Raw genomic sequence first — 13879 nt, 5'->3', positions numbered from 1 at the left:
TAACAGCCACAAGAGGGCAGCAAAATCAACCCATCGGTGTTTACAGTTAGTCACATAACTAGTAATTTGTTCCGTTTCTGATTCAAGAACGTCATTATAGCTTCCGTTTACTGTAATAAATGAAGACAGACATAGCTGTTTTAAAATTATATTTTTTTTTTTGGCGCTGATATGGACAGAGTTTCGGAAGCGGAACAGTCATTTCACATTTCGCTGTTTCTCACCGGATCCTTCTTCTCGACACGCGCCGGTGACGTCATATCTTATTTACCTCCTCGGCGATTCGAAGGCACTTTTCCCAGTGTCTCATGAGGCGAGAACATGTCTATATTCACTCCGACAAACCAGATCCGGCTGACCAACGTGGCCGTGGTTCGGATGAAGAAGGGCGGGAAGCGGTTCGAAATCGCTTGTTACAAAAATAAAGTCATGAGCTGGAGATCAGGCGCGTGAGTCTCTCCACAACTCCCAACATCCGGGGCTTTCCTCCGACTTTTCAGGGCTTTAAACGGGTCGTCTGTCCGTTTGGAAAGCAGAATGCGGGTTGTTTCGGTTTGTTTTGGTTTGTTTTTGACCGTTGGGTGGAACAAATGTTTTTTTTCTGTCTTTACTGCAGAGAGAAGGACCTGGACGAGGTGCTGCAGACGCACTCTGTTTTTGTCAATGTCTCCAAAGGTCAGATGGCGAAGAAGGATGATCTGGTCAAAGCTTTTGGAACAGGCGACCAAACAGAAATCTGCAAGCAGGTACATGGAGCACGATGAGTTTCTAACCCTGGCGTTGGGATGTTTTCCTGAGCCTTTCGCTCTGTTGTCGTTTGTCTCTTGACAGATTCTGTCCAAAGGGGAACTCCAGGTGTCCGACAAGGAGAGGCAGAGCCAGCTGGAGGCGACGTTCAGAGACATCGCAACCGTCGTGGCGGAGAAGTGTGTGAATCCAGACACCAAGAGGCCTTACACGGTCGGCCTGATCGAGCGAGCGATGAAGGACGTCCACTACTCCGTGAAGCCCAACAAGAGCACCAAGCAGCAGGTCAGCAGGGAAACCCGAACTCTGCAACTCCAAACAGAAAGCGGAAATATCTGGTCCCGTCGTACACAATCACAGCTACCATCAGCTTTTTAAAATGTTTAAAGTCTCTCTAGAAGCCCTTTTTAGTATGTTTTCCACTAAAATGAAGCAAAACCTGAAGTAAAGTGAAATTAAGCATCATAATAACTGAGTTGAAATACAGACTGGGGTCAATTGGACTGAATTGTGTTGAATTGGCACTAAATAATTATTCTGATAATAAAGCAGAGAATTGTTGCTATTTGGAGATAAAATTATTTAAAATTCAGATTTTCCCCCCCACCAATGCACTCATTGGGTCAGAGTGATGTTAGCAGCCCCAGGGTGACCATCTTGTTTATTTCTCTTCTTGTTCTATTTATGTGGACTTTAAAGTCTGGTCAACTGAATAAAGTCATTGTACTACAAGAATACAGTCGTACAACAATAGAATAAAAGCATTAACGTTCCCAGAATAAAGTAGTAATATTAGGAGAATATAGTCATAATTTTATGTAACAAAAAATTAAATGTTTGTTGCTGAGCATCTTGTGAAGTAAAACTTAAGACGGTTTTACAGTTCTGGTGAAATCATGTCTTTTCTGCTAAGGACCCGATTTTGGGCAGGACTGTACATCTGCAGCTCCTTCCATGTTCCCTCTGTTTGCTCCCTCCAGGCCCTGGAAGTGATCCGGCAGCTGAAGGAGACCATGGAGATCCAGAGGGCCCACATGCGGCTGCGGCTGGCGGTGCCTGCCAAGGAGGCCAAGAGGCTGAGGGAGAAGCTGAAGCCGCTGCTGCAGGTGGTGGAGAGCGAGGAGTTCGACGACGAGCTGGAAATGGTGAGCGAACCATGATGACCGCTGCTTACCTCCGGTAACCGCTTCTAATCTCTGCTACCCTTTGCTAGCCAGAGCTAGCAAAGGGTAGCTGCTGCTATCCTCTGCACTGACCTTTGCTCTCTGACCTTCCTCCCTGTCTCCCTGCCAGGTGGTTCTGGTGGATCCCGGCTGCTTCCGGGAGATCGATGAGTTGATCCGCTGTGAGACCAAAGGCCGAGGCTCTCTGGAGGTGCTGAGCCTGAAGGACGTGGAGGAAGGAGACGAGAAGCTATAGGAGCCGATTCACTTCTGATTCACTAAAACTCCTACAGAGACACAGTTTATTGTCTAACTCACCTTTTTTTCAGCCTTTAATGCAGCAGCTGTGCTTAAGAGAAACTCTCACTAATCCCACTGGTGAAAAGAGTCGATCCGGGGGCGTCAGGCTTCAGCGTTCAAATCTAGAAAACTAAAGCCAGCAATTAGCGCTGATCTATATGTTATTATTTATTATTTTCCAGTCCTAATGTGCACATCTTTGACTCCTTCCTTATCTTCACAGAAATAAATATTTAAGTCCAGCAATTAATCCTGCTCTGCAGCTGAACAGAAAAAACCTGTTTGTTTTCAGTAGACTGACATAAAATGATTATTCATTTATACACAATCTATCACTTTTCCTGGCAGCCCAATAGAAATATGTCAAATAAATTCTTATTTTCATTATGACGGAGAAAAACAGTGTTTAATGTAACGTTGCAACATAATTGTTTCAGAAAATGTCGCCTTAAAAACCTAACTGAATGTTGTTTGTTTTTTTTCGTGAACAGTTTTCCGGAGGCGTAATTGCACGCTTCTTTTAGCTACTCTTCAAAATGGAAAAGACTGGAAAACATGGCATTTAGGTTTGGTGATGTAACATCAAATTCATATGAGTTTCCATAGCACTACTTCACAGCTTTCGTCCTGCTGTCACGAACAGAAACGGAGGATTTGGCGTTTTCTACACTAGAACTGTGTGAAAAAGAGGCTGAATACGTGGAAAAGCAACTCAGATTTATTGTAATAAGCATGGCGAAGGACCTGTGATGCTGTGGGTTTGTTTGCAAAAGTGTGACATCAGAAACTCGATAAATAAATGACTGAAAATGGAACTTCAGTGTTTAATGGTTCAGCAGGGATTAAATTGTTTCATAATTTTTACACGGCTTTACCAGGGAGGCTCTTATATTAAATTTGGCTTTAATTTTTAGATTTATCTAATGTTCCTTTAAGAAAGCAAGAAGATTTGAACAAAATATGAAAAATATTTATATTTTTTTGCATCTTTTGAAATAGAATAAACACACAAATCTAAAAGGAAAAACTCAGAAACGGTGATGTTGTTAGTAGCAAATAATATTAAATCTGAAGTTTAAAATGATTTTCTTTCAATTAAAGTTGAAGCAGAAAGTTTAAAAAACAAAAGAGTCAAGTTAAAGAGTCAGGCTCCTTCGGCTTTCAGTGTTAAATTTGCATAAATAAAGTTAATGACTAAATAAAACTTTTTTTATATATAGTTTTCCATCCTAAAATGTTGACATTTGACAAAATCTGAAAAGGTTGAATTCAGCAGATTTTCTACATGAAAACACATTTAAAGAAACGGAGGAAAGCTGCAGAAATACACAAGTATAATTTCAAAACTTTTGTGCATTTTTTAAAGGCTGCGACTGATTCAGGGAACAAAACAGCAACTCAACGCCGCCCATCCTGTTTGTGCTCCGGGTTGCGTTCCAACATCCCTGGTTGTTTTTCTTTCACTCTGATTCCAGTCCAACCAGTTTGACATAAAATACACCAAATACATGGATTTTGTCAATCGTCATTTTGTTCAACTGCAGGGAGAATTAAACTCTGAGCAGATAAATTTAGTCTAAAGTTTATTGCTCTGTTGTAAAAACAAATAAATCTTCACCGTTTCGTCTGCAGGTCAGAAGATTAGCCAAAAATTACACTCTAATAAAAGTAGAACGACTTCAATATGTTTTAGCCATGTAAGAAAAAGTTTTTGATAACTTCACAATTTGGTCAGATGGACCAAAATGTTGGTTTTCTAAAAACCAAAATGAAAGTAGTTCATACAAATTAGGTCATAACAAATCAAATTATGTCAATATAAAACTTTTGGGTAAAATAATATTGTTCATCATTCAGTTTCTGGTAGAGAATCCAGATATTTTACTCGAGTACTTCATGGTAAATTTACTAAAGTGAAAGTAAAAAGAACATGCAGTAAAGTTCTTCGAAAAGTATATTTTATTTTTACTCAAGTAAATGTAGCTCGTTGCTACTCATCTCTGCAAACAGTAGTTTGATTTAAAGCTGTTGTCATAGCATCACAAAACAGAGTTTAGTTTTTTTACTTTAAGAAATAAACAATTAAATCTCACTTCAAAACACATTCTGGCTTTTCTTCCATTCACTTAGATTCTGCTGGTAGAATTACAACCAGCCAATCAGAAAGCAGAAAGAAAATTTGGGGGGGTTGAAGGTGAGTTAGGAAAATTGTGGCTAGAAAAATGAAGAAGCACATTTCTGCCAATTTAGAGATTTAATCTCATACAATTTCTGAGCTGCAAAAGCAAAATATTAGTGAGAAAACTTTGAGATCTCAGAAATGTTCCAGAAAAAAATTGTACATTTCAAAAGTCTAAAATTTGTATGAAAAACTGTCACAAATTTCGAGATTAATTTAAAATATTTTCTAGAAAACTGAGATTTTCTGAGCTCAAAAGTTCAAAAATTTGGACTTTTAAAAATGGAGTTTTCAAGCTCAGAAATTCCAGGGATTTTGTGAACAAGTTCTGAACTTAATCTCTAGATTTCAGAGTTTTTTGACAGAAATTTGCTCCTACTTTCTTTTCTGTCCACAACAGCCCAGAAGCTCCATCATATGCAAACGGTGACATCGATCTTCTGCTGTGATCAGCACTTTCTTCTTCAGAAACTGATTATTTTTTTCTAACATTACGGGAACTTTGACAGTTTTGCTCCCATTTGCAGAGAAAGTTACTCAACATCCCAGAGCCAGAGTGGAGCAAGCAGAACGAGTCTCTGTCTTGTTTCACTGGGTGGAAATAATAAAAACAAAAAGACAAACAGTTTGTTAAAGTAAAACAAAACACAGCAAAAATCAGCCTGTTAACAAAGTTCTGCTCCTTTAAGTTCATTCTACGCCTTTATGTGTCACAAAGTGCAGTTTTCCTGAGAGCATCGTGTTCATTGGTTCGTTGGTTCGTTGGCCCGGTCCGGTTCTGTCAGATGGGCGGCGACCTGCGGTTGTATTGGCTGTTAGTGAACGCGGTTCTGTTGATGGTACTCAGCGGGCTGCTGGCCTCCTCCTCCGGGCTCCTGCCGCCGCCTGGCTGCCCCACCTGCCCCTTGGCGCCGGGGCATCTGGAGATCAGAAACCCCCCACCGAGCAGCATCAGGCCGAAGGAGATCCAGCCGAGGTACAGCGCGGGGCCCCAGGCTCTGCTGAGCGGCACCGCGCCCTCTAGCGGCTGGCTGGTGTGGTGGCACGTCCAGGCTGTGGGAATCACCAGCAGGATCGCGGCCAGGACGAAGAAACTCCCAGAAAACACCTTGATCTGCCCCCTCTGCGGGAACCACACCAGCCCCGCGCCACCAACCAGCAAGGCGAAGCCCCCGACTGCAATGGCGGCCATGATGAGAGCCCTCCACGCGCGGAAACTTCCCGAGAGAGACAACAGGGATTGGTAGAAAGAGCAGTGCAGGCTGCCATCGTGGGCCAGATCCCAGTGATCCCACTGGAGCCACACCCCGTCCCAGTAGGCAGGCAGGCTGGCCATCTGGTTGTCCAGCGTCCCGCTGACCGTCCACAGCGCCAGGCAGCGGGTCAGGACGGCGGCCAGCCAGCCTGCGGCGGCCACGCCGAGGGCGGCGATCTCCAGCTGCCGCAGCAACATCCTCCAGAAACGGCTGGCAGCGCGCCGGGCCCGGCCGGGCTGGGGCGGGTCAGGCTGGGGCGGGTCGGGCTGGGGCGGGTCGGGCTGGGGCGGGGATCCGCTGTTCACCATGTTAAACACGCACTGCAAAAACACAAAATCCTAACAAGTAACTTCGGTTCAGTTCGCTTGAAATAAGACAAAAGAGTTCAGAGGGCGAGGCGACCTATTGCATCACTGCAACAAGTAAAAGAAAAGAAAATGATGTCATCAGATAATATAAAGCTAAGAGGAAATGTTGGGGATCAAAATGACAAAAAATCATATCAGCAGCAAAAATAATACAATTAGGCAAAAGAAGAAGAAAAATCTAAATGAAACTTTAACAAAAGCTACAGGTGTGAGCACTAAAAAACAACAACAAAAACAACAACTGGTGACCGGTTTAAAAAAAAAGTTAATTTATTACGAATAATCAGATTAAGATTATCTGACTATATTAATTGAGAATAGATAAGATTATGTGTTCTCTAAGTCTGCTAGTAATATTCCACTGATTTTAAATTTCACACAGTGCAGTACAGTAAATTTTAAATGGTTTTTAATATTTAACTGAATGACATGAGTAGAGTAATATGACTTGATTTTATTTTACAGATCTTGTTTATTCATTATACATACAGTTTTGTGGCGATTGTGATGTGTGTTGTTGTACCATTACCAAAGATACATTTCCATTTTATGTAAGTTTAATGGACAATAAAGGAGTCTAAAGTCTAAGTAAATACATACAGTTAAAATGTCAGACAGACAGTTTGCTGCTCATGTAACCTTTGGGTCTTCAGGTTCCCAGATTCATCCTGAGAAAAGAGGAAATCAAGATGGCGTCAAATAAATAACCCCAAACAAACTACACAGCAATAAACTCCCAACGAGCAGCTAGCTAACACCAGTTAGCAGCTAGCTAACACCAGTTAGCAGCTGTAAATTCAAACACAGCTAAAAAGTACAATGTTACGAATGACCACAGATGAATGTGAATGTTGTTACTGTCGTCTAAACGATGTTAAAACACAGTTGTGAGTGAAACGCAGCGCTGATCGCGGTTCTTACCACAGACCGGCGGAGGGAGGAGGAAAGGGGGCGGAGCCTTCAGTTACCGTGGGAACCACCAACCGTCAAGCGCTTTCTAGAAACGTCTGAGAAACAATTTGACTAAACAAAAACAAATTCAAACAATAAATAAACACATCCACGTCTATAATATTGTAAAATTATTTTTAAAAAAATTTAAAATAATTTTATAGCTGAAACTCCATAATAATTTTTTCCAGTGTTTTTTTTTTGTGTGTTTTTGGTTTAAACATGTTTGTTTTCCATTGAGTGGGCAGAAAATCCAGAAATGTGACTCAGGAGTAGAAATACTGAAAGTTACAGTGCAGTAAAAATACTCATAAAAATACACTTTTTACAAGAAGTCACTAAAGTAAATGTAGTTGAATGAATGTCGTGATCCAACTCTATTTCCTTCATATTAATATAAATGACTAGTTCCATTGGTAGAACAGTTAATTAATGACATGGGGAAATGTCTCATTAGTCAATATTAAGGAATTAATTACTTAAAGCAAACACACATGTTTCTTGCTAAAAAGCTGTAAGTTAGTTTTGTTTTATTTTTAGTGTGATCAAATAAAACTAATTTACAAGCAGAGGGCATAAACTGGACTAAAATCAGTTCTGTGTTTTTGCAGTGCAGTGTGGGGTTGGGGTGCTTTGCATGAGAGGAAGGAACGGCTCTTTAGCATTCTTAGAAGAAGCCAGTGGCTGGGCGGAGGAGGGGAATCCCTCTGTTTTCTCTGCCATGGTTTCAAAACAATCCATTTATCCGCGTTTGTGCAGGGAGGGGAGAAAACAAAGCGTCCGCTGTGCTCTGACTTTCAGCCGCTGCTCTGCAAAAACAAGCAAATATCTTAGTGCAGTAAAGAGAAGACGAAAACTCATTTAGAAGTAGCATAAGTGCTTGTTTTAAGTTCCTTAATATTGATGAAAAAAGTCATTAGAAATATTACTGGATGATAAATTGTCCAGATTTTATTTTTGAAACAATTTGTAATAAAGAACATTCAACACTGCAACATTAAGATCATTTAAATATAAACTAATACAAATAAATTATGAAAAAAAAAACCCCAGTTACAATCAAAATCATAAATAAAATTAATAATGAAGTCTCTGGAAACAGATTACAAACTAACCTATTACAGATTACTTAAACGTTACTTGTTAGTTAGTTTTGTTTTATTTAAAGTTTTCTAAGATGTTTGCTTTGGAGACCAGACCAAAAAAATTGGAAATATTTTGTGTTTTTGCAGTGTGGCTCCGATTCTACCTGATGAAACCTGAATTAAAGTGAAAATAACCTCTGGGAACCCGCGTGTTTCAGCTGTGGGCCTTCAGTCACAAGCTCAAACTTGTGTCAGTCAGTTATTCAGCTGCTAGAAACTTAAGGCAATAAATCAAGTACGACACAAATGTTTCACGGTTTTTATTTCTGCCACTTCAATCAAATAATTAACAAGCAAAAATAGCAGTTAAAATATTTGCTTTAAACAGTTTAGGAAAAAAAAAAAAAAAAAAGGGTTGCATTTCAAACTTGCTGCCATAACACAAAATCTTACGACCGGTAAGTATTTTTGTCTCGTTTCTGAACTTGAAATGAGACAAAACTAACTTACTAACTAACTTTTCAGAAAGAAACAGGATCTTTTTTGGGTGAATAACATCTTGTTACTTGTGAATGAGTTTTGTCTTAAAGCTGCAGGGTGTAACTTTCATCAAAAATATTTTTTCCATATTTGTTGTAACTGTGTTGTGACAATATGGTATGAGACAGGTAACCTGTCTTCTCCCAGCACTAACTAGAAGCAACCAATCAGAGTCAGGAGGCGGATATTAGTGCTGTCAATCATGTGCGTGTGTCATAAGGTGTGGTGGTGGAGGTGGTGAGGCAGCACGCTGGAGACCCAGGTAAGTTGACGGTGGTGTAATTTAATAACAAAATAGTCCACAAAAACACAGTCAATAAACAGAGTCCGCGGCCAGGCAGCACGGCTGAGCGGAAGCCAGGGCTCAACGCCGGTAGCAACTGGTCTTACAGGCGGCACAAAAAAACAACGACAATCAACTACAAGGACCCGACGAGGAACAAAGGACACAGGAGGGACTAAATACACTGAGGGCAATCAGGGGAACAAGACACACCTGGGAATCAAGGGGAAGACAGGACAACGAGGAGACTCAGGACACAGAAACTCGGAATTAAAACACAGAAAAACACAGAACCTGACAGTACCCCCCCCTTAAAGGGCGGCTACCAGACGCCCAAAAACAAAATTCAAAAACCAGGGTGGGCGGAGGAGGGCCAGAGTCCAGAAAACAAAAAACTACCCACAAAAGGTGGGCGGAAACACAAGGAGGGGCCAAGAGTCCAAAACTAAACAGAAAGAGGGCAGAGGCGTCGAGGGGGGTCCGGAGGGCGTCCTCGGCGCCCGCGGCAGACCCCACGGGGGAGGTCCGGAGGGCGTCCTCGGCGCCCGCGGCAGACCCCACGGGGGAGGTGCGGAGGGCGTCCTCGGCGCCAAGGGACACTAGGGGGCTCTGGAGGGACGCTAGGAGGCACGGGAGGAGCACTAGGGGGCACGGGAGGAGCACTAGGGGGCACGGGAGGAGCACTAGGGGGCACGGGAGGAGCACTAGGGGGCACGGGAGGAGCACTAGGGGGCACGGGAGGAGCACTAGGGGGCACGGGAGGAGCACTAGGGGACTCGGGAGGAGCACTAGGGGACTCGGGAGGAGCACTAGGGGACTCGGGAGGAGCACTAGGGGACTCGGGAGGAGCACTAGGGGACTCGGGAGGAGCACTAGGGGACTCGGGAGGAGCACTAGGGGACTCGGGAGGAGCACTAGGGGACTCGGGAGGAGCACTAGGGGACTCGGGAGGAGCACTAGGGGACTCGGGAGGAGCACTAGGGGACTCGGGAGGAGCACTAGGGATCTCGGGAGGAGCACTAGGGATAGAGGCTGCTGGAGCAGCCGCACGAGGAGCAGAGTCCACGGAGGCCGGAGCGGAATCCGGCGGAGCAGGAGCCGAAGCCGGAGCGGAATCCGGCGGAGCAGGAGCCGAAGCCGGAGCGGAATCCGGCGGAGCAGGAGCCGAAGCCGGAGCGGAATCCGGCGGAGCAGGAGCCGAAGCCGGAGCGGAATCCGGCGGAGCAGGAGCCGAAGCCGGAGCGGGGTCCGGCGGAGCAGGAGCCGAAGCCGGAGCGGGGTCCGGCGGAGCAGGAGCCGAAGCCGGAGCGGGGTCCGGCGGAGCAGGAGCCGAAGCCGGAGCGGGGTCCGGCGGAGCAGGAGCCGAAGCCGGAGCGGGGTCCGGCGGAGCAGGAGCCGAAGCCGGAGCGGGGTCCGGCGGAGCAGGAGCCGAAGCCGGAGAGGGGTCCGGCGGCGCAGGAACGGCAGCCGGAGCGAAATCCGGCGGAGCAGGAACGGCAGCCGGAGCGGGGTCCGGCGGCGCAGGAACGGCAGCCGGAGCGGGGTCCGGCGGAGCAGGAACGGCAGCCGGAGCGGGGTCCGGCGGAGCAGGAACGGCAGCCGGAGCGGAGTCCGGCGGAGCAGGACGAGGAGCAGAGGCTGGAGCTGGGGCTGGGCTGGCGGAGCGGATGTCTGGCCTGGGAGGCAGAGGTTTAGCATCCCAGGCCGCGAAGGCTGTCTGGCGTATCTCCTCTGCCTCCCGCTGCAGCTCCACCAGCGCGGGGTGCTGGAGACGTGGAACCCAGTAGTCCAGCAACATACCCAGGCGTATGGCGAACCCTAGCCGTCTGAGGGCGAACGTGGACGTGCTCTTTGAATCCTCATACTCCTGGATCGTTCGGAGCAGCTCCTCTACACCCTCTGGGTCCATGATGTTAAAGCGTGCCTCACCGTATTCTTGGTCGGGTCCTTCTGTCATGAAGTGTGGTGGTGGAGGTGGTGAGGCAGTACGCTGGAGACCCAGGTAAGTTGACGGTGGTGTAATTTAATAACAAAATAGTCCACAAAAACTCAGTCAATAAACAGAGTCCGCGGCCAGGCAGCACGGCTGAGCGGAAGCCAGGGCTCAACGCCGGTAGCAACTGGTCTTACAGGCGGCACAAAAAAACAACGACAATCAACTACAAGGACCCGACGAGGAACAAAGGACACAGGAGGGACTAAATACACTGAGGGCAATCAGGGGAACAAGACACACCTGGGAATCAAGGGGAAGACAGGACAACGAGGAGACTCAGGACACAGAAACTCGGAATTAAAACACAGAAAAACACAGAACCTGACAGCGTGTCACTCCCCCCATCCCTCACTCTCTTGCTCTGCAGTTTCTTGTTAAGCTAGTTAGCATGATTTTGTTCTGGAAAAGTAAGTTGTTTCTCCGCCATTCACACATTTAGCAGCATGCACATAAGTTTGATTGACAACACTAAGCCCCTCCTCGTGGCTCTGATTGGTCATTTGTTCAGACAGCAGCAGTTCAGGGTGGAAGTGAGGAGATGGATCTTTTCTCAGATTATTTGCCTCAAACTGTCAGACATTTGGTGACATTTTTATTAAAAATCTTACAGACTGAAGCTTTAAGTCAATCATATCTCGCTGGAGAGTTTTTGTAAGTTAGTTTTGTTGTATTTCAAGTGTGATAACATATGTGTGGTAGAATTTTGCAGTGTACAGATTGTAATTAAGGATCAAGCACCATAAAAGGCTTGAAGAAGTCCGTAGAGGTCAAGAGGTCGTGGTTTTGTTTCTGTTGTCATACGTAGTTCTTGATGGCGTAGCTGCTCCGGGTGGGAGTCTCGGCCAGCATGTAGCCGCTGGAGTGGACCCCGTCTGGTTCTGGTGGGCAGGTCAGGCAGAGAACGGCTCCTCCACAGAACAGCAGCCCGGACGTCACAAACCCGATGTAGATGGCCGCGCCCAGCTCTCGTTTCAGCACCTCAGGAACTCTGGGGTTGTGAAAATCCGTGATGATGGTGTTGGCGGTCCAAGCGACAGCGACCACCGTGGTGAGCGCGGACAGGCAGAAGATGGCGCCGGAGCCGATCACCACCCTCGCTTTGACCCGCGGGCGGCCCAGGCAGTTGGTGCAGCGAGCTCCCAGGATGAAGACGAGGAACCCGAGGCAGCCCAGCACCAGGCCGACGCAAACGAGGCCGCGGGCCGCCTGGAGTTCCGGCGCCAGGTCCAGCAGGGCGTCGTAGAGCTTGCACTGCATCTGGCCCGTGTACTCGCTGACGCAGGTCATCCACAAGCCCTCCCAGAACACCTGCATCACCACCAGGTGGGTGCCGATGAAGGCCGTGACCTTCCACATGGGCAGGCCGCAGATCAGCATGGTGCCGGCGACACCCATCATGGACAGGCTGATGCCCAGCTCCTGCAGAGCCATGGGAGCCTGGAAGTCTGTGAGAAACACAACAAACAGGCTGAGTGTCCAAACGCCACGTCATCAATCAGCTTGAATGGAAAAAATGCATGAGACACAATTCCTATATAAAATATGGGATTTTCTCGTCTACCTTTCTGTCGAGATGCAGATCTCAGTTTTTACTCCTAACAGTCTTTAAATAAACAATGTTAGTTTTGATTTGGTGAAACCTGGAGAAACCTTGTGTCCCCTTTTTTAACTTCACAAAAACAACTAAATCCCTGCAAAGATAAGTTACATAAATCAAACTACACACTTTGGATTCATTGTCAAATCATTTTAAACGTGAAAAGAAATGAAAAGCAGCATAAATGTCAAACCTGAAAGCTAAAATTGATTCTTATCACTAACCTGTGCTACCAGATGGCCACTAGGGGGCAGCATAGGACAGAATATAGAAAATGTATGCAGATCCTGCTGCTGATCCCATTTAAAAATGTCTGGACTTTCTCAATGTAACTGCTCCTTTGCTATTTCAGTGGCATCTTAATTTAGCTCATTTATTACCGATAACATGAGTGATTTTTATAATTTTACACCAGCATTTCCAACCTATACAGTTACAAAATCAGTTACCACTCATACAACTCCCTTCTTACACGTTTCATAAACTTGTTAGAAACTTTCGGACATTTCTAAAATGAAGCCCGAGTATAATTGAGCAAACTGCCCGTTTACTTTTGTGGTGGTAGGGCAAACAAGAGGAGGTCTGCTTTACATGAATGGAAATGTTCTCTTCTCTTGCCATTTTTGGAGAACTTGTGGCGTCATGTTTATAACATTAAGCAGACAGGAAGTAATTAATGTCAATGTAAAATAGTAAAATAGTGACAAAAATATTTTTTTTACATTTATCTCAAGGAGCCGGAAGTTGTGACACCAGTGATTTTTCCTCATTCAGCATTCAGCAAATCTTGATTAGGGTTTCTCTAAACCCCATCCTTTTAAAATCTTTTTTTGTGTGACAACGTTAAATAATTGTAATAAAAGATGAATTTACACTGCAAAAACTGAAAATCTTACCAAATATTTTTGGTTTTGTTTCTAGATCTTAGTCCACGATAAATGAAACTAAACTAATTTTTGAGAAATATACAGGAGCTTGTTTTCAGTAAATAACTTCCTAATATCAATAAAAAAGTTACAGTTTCATTGCCAGATTATTTCATTTATAACATTTTCCTTTTGTGAAATAATCTGCCAATAGAACTATTACTTTTTCATCAATTTTAAGCAATTATCAACTTAAAACAAGCTCTTCTGTCTTGCTGAAAAATTATTTGTAATTATTTTTGTCTTATTTTAAGTGTTCTCAGTTTATTTTATGCCTTTTAAATCAGAAGTTTTAAATGAAAGACAATTTAATTAAAACATTTATTTTTGAATAAATGTCCAGGAAAAAAGCAACACATACATATAGACACATGTGAGTAAAAGAGGAAGAGACATTTTCAGCGTCGTAATTTGACTCCTTCTTTCTCATCTGATTGGCTAAGAAAGCATCAAACCCATTTTGCTGATGCGTCACTAAAAACATCTTT

At 44.5% G+C, this 13879-nt stretch overlaps 3 protein-coding genes across 3 annotated transcripts in view; 1 reads left to right on the top strand and 2 right to left on the bottom strand.

Moving 5' to 3' along the window:
* Nucleotides 1–223: 223 nt before the first annotated feature.
* sbds (SBDS ribosome maturation factor) lies at nucleotides 224–3025 on the top strand. The gene is made up of 5 exons (XM_055027786.1): nucleotides 224–449; nucleotides 617–746; nucleotides 832–1032; nucleotides 1728–1892; nucleotides 2041–3025. Exons 1-5 carry the CDS (start codon nucleotides 322–324, stop codon nucleotides 2164–2166), a joined length of 750 nt encoding a protein of 249 aa, XP_054883761.1. The 5' UTR covers nucleotides 224–321; the 3' UTR covers nucleotides 2167–3025.
* A 1121-nt stretch (nucleotides 3026–4146) lies between these two features.
* On the bottom strand, nucleotides 4147–6997 carry LOC129358698 (claudin-4-like). Its single transcript, XM_055027785.1, has 3 exons — nucleotides 6935–6997; nucleotides 6614–6681; nucleotides 4147–5965 (listed from the first exon to the last, which is right to left on the bottom strand). Exon 3 carries the CDS (start codon nucleotides 5951–5953, stop codon nucleotides 5171–5173), a length of 783 nt encoding a protein of 260 aa, XP_054883760.1. The 5' UTR covers nucleotides 5954–5965; nucleotides 6614–6681; nucleotides 6935–6997; the 3' UTR covers nucleotides 4147–5170.
* A 4012-nt stretch (nucleotides 6998–11009) lies between these two features.
* The window catches only part of LOC129358771 (claudin-4-like), a 32349-nt gene continuing 29479 nt past the window's right edge, over nucleotides 11010–13879 (bottom strand). The window contains exon 3 of the mRNA XM_055027906.1: nucleotides 11010–12313. Coding sequence (XP_054883881.1) covers nucleotides 11664–12313 — 650 coding nt within the window. The 3' untranslated portion in view covers nucleotides 11010–11663. The remainder of the gene's footprint in view (nucleotides 12314–13879) is intronic.

Source organism: Poeciliopsis prolifica, unplaced genomic scaffold (assembly GCF_027474105.1).
Source record: "Poeciliopsis prolifica strain line A6 unplaced genomic scaffold, Auburn_PproV2 SCAFFOLD004, whole genome shotgun sequence".
NCBI lineage: Eukaryota > Metazoa > Chordata > Actinopteri > Cyprinodontiformes > Poeciliidae > Poeciliopsis > Poeciliopsis prolifica.
This window is presented reverse-complemented; position numbering and strand designations above follow the sequence as displayed.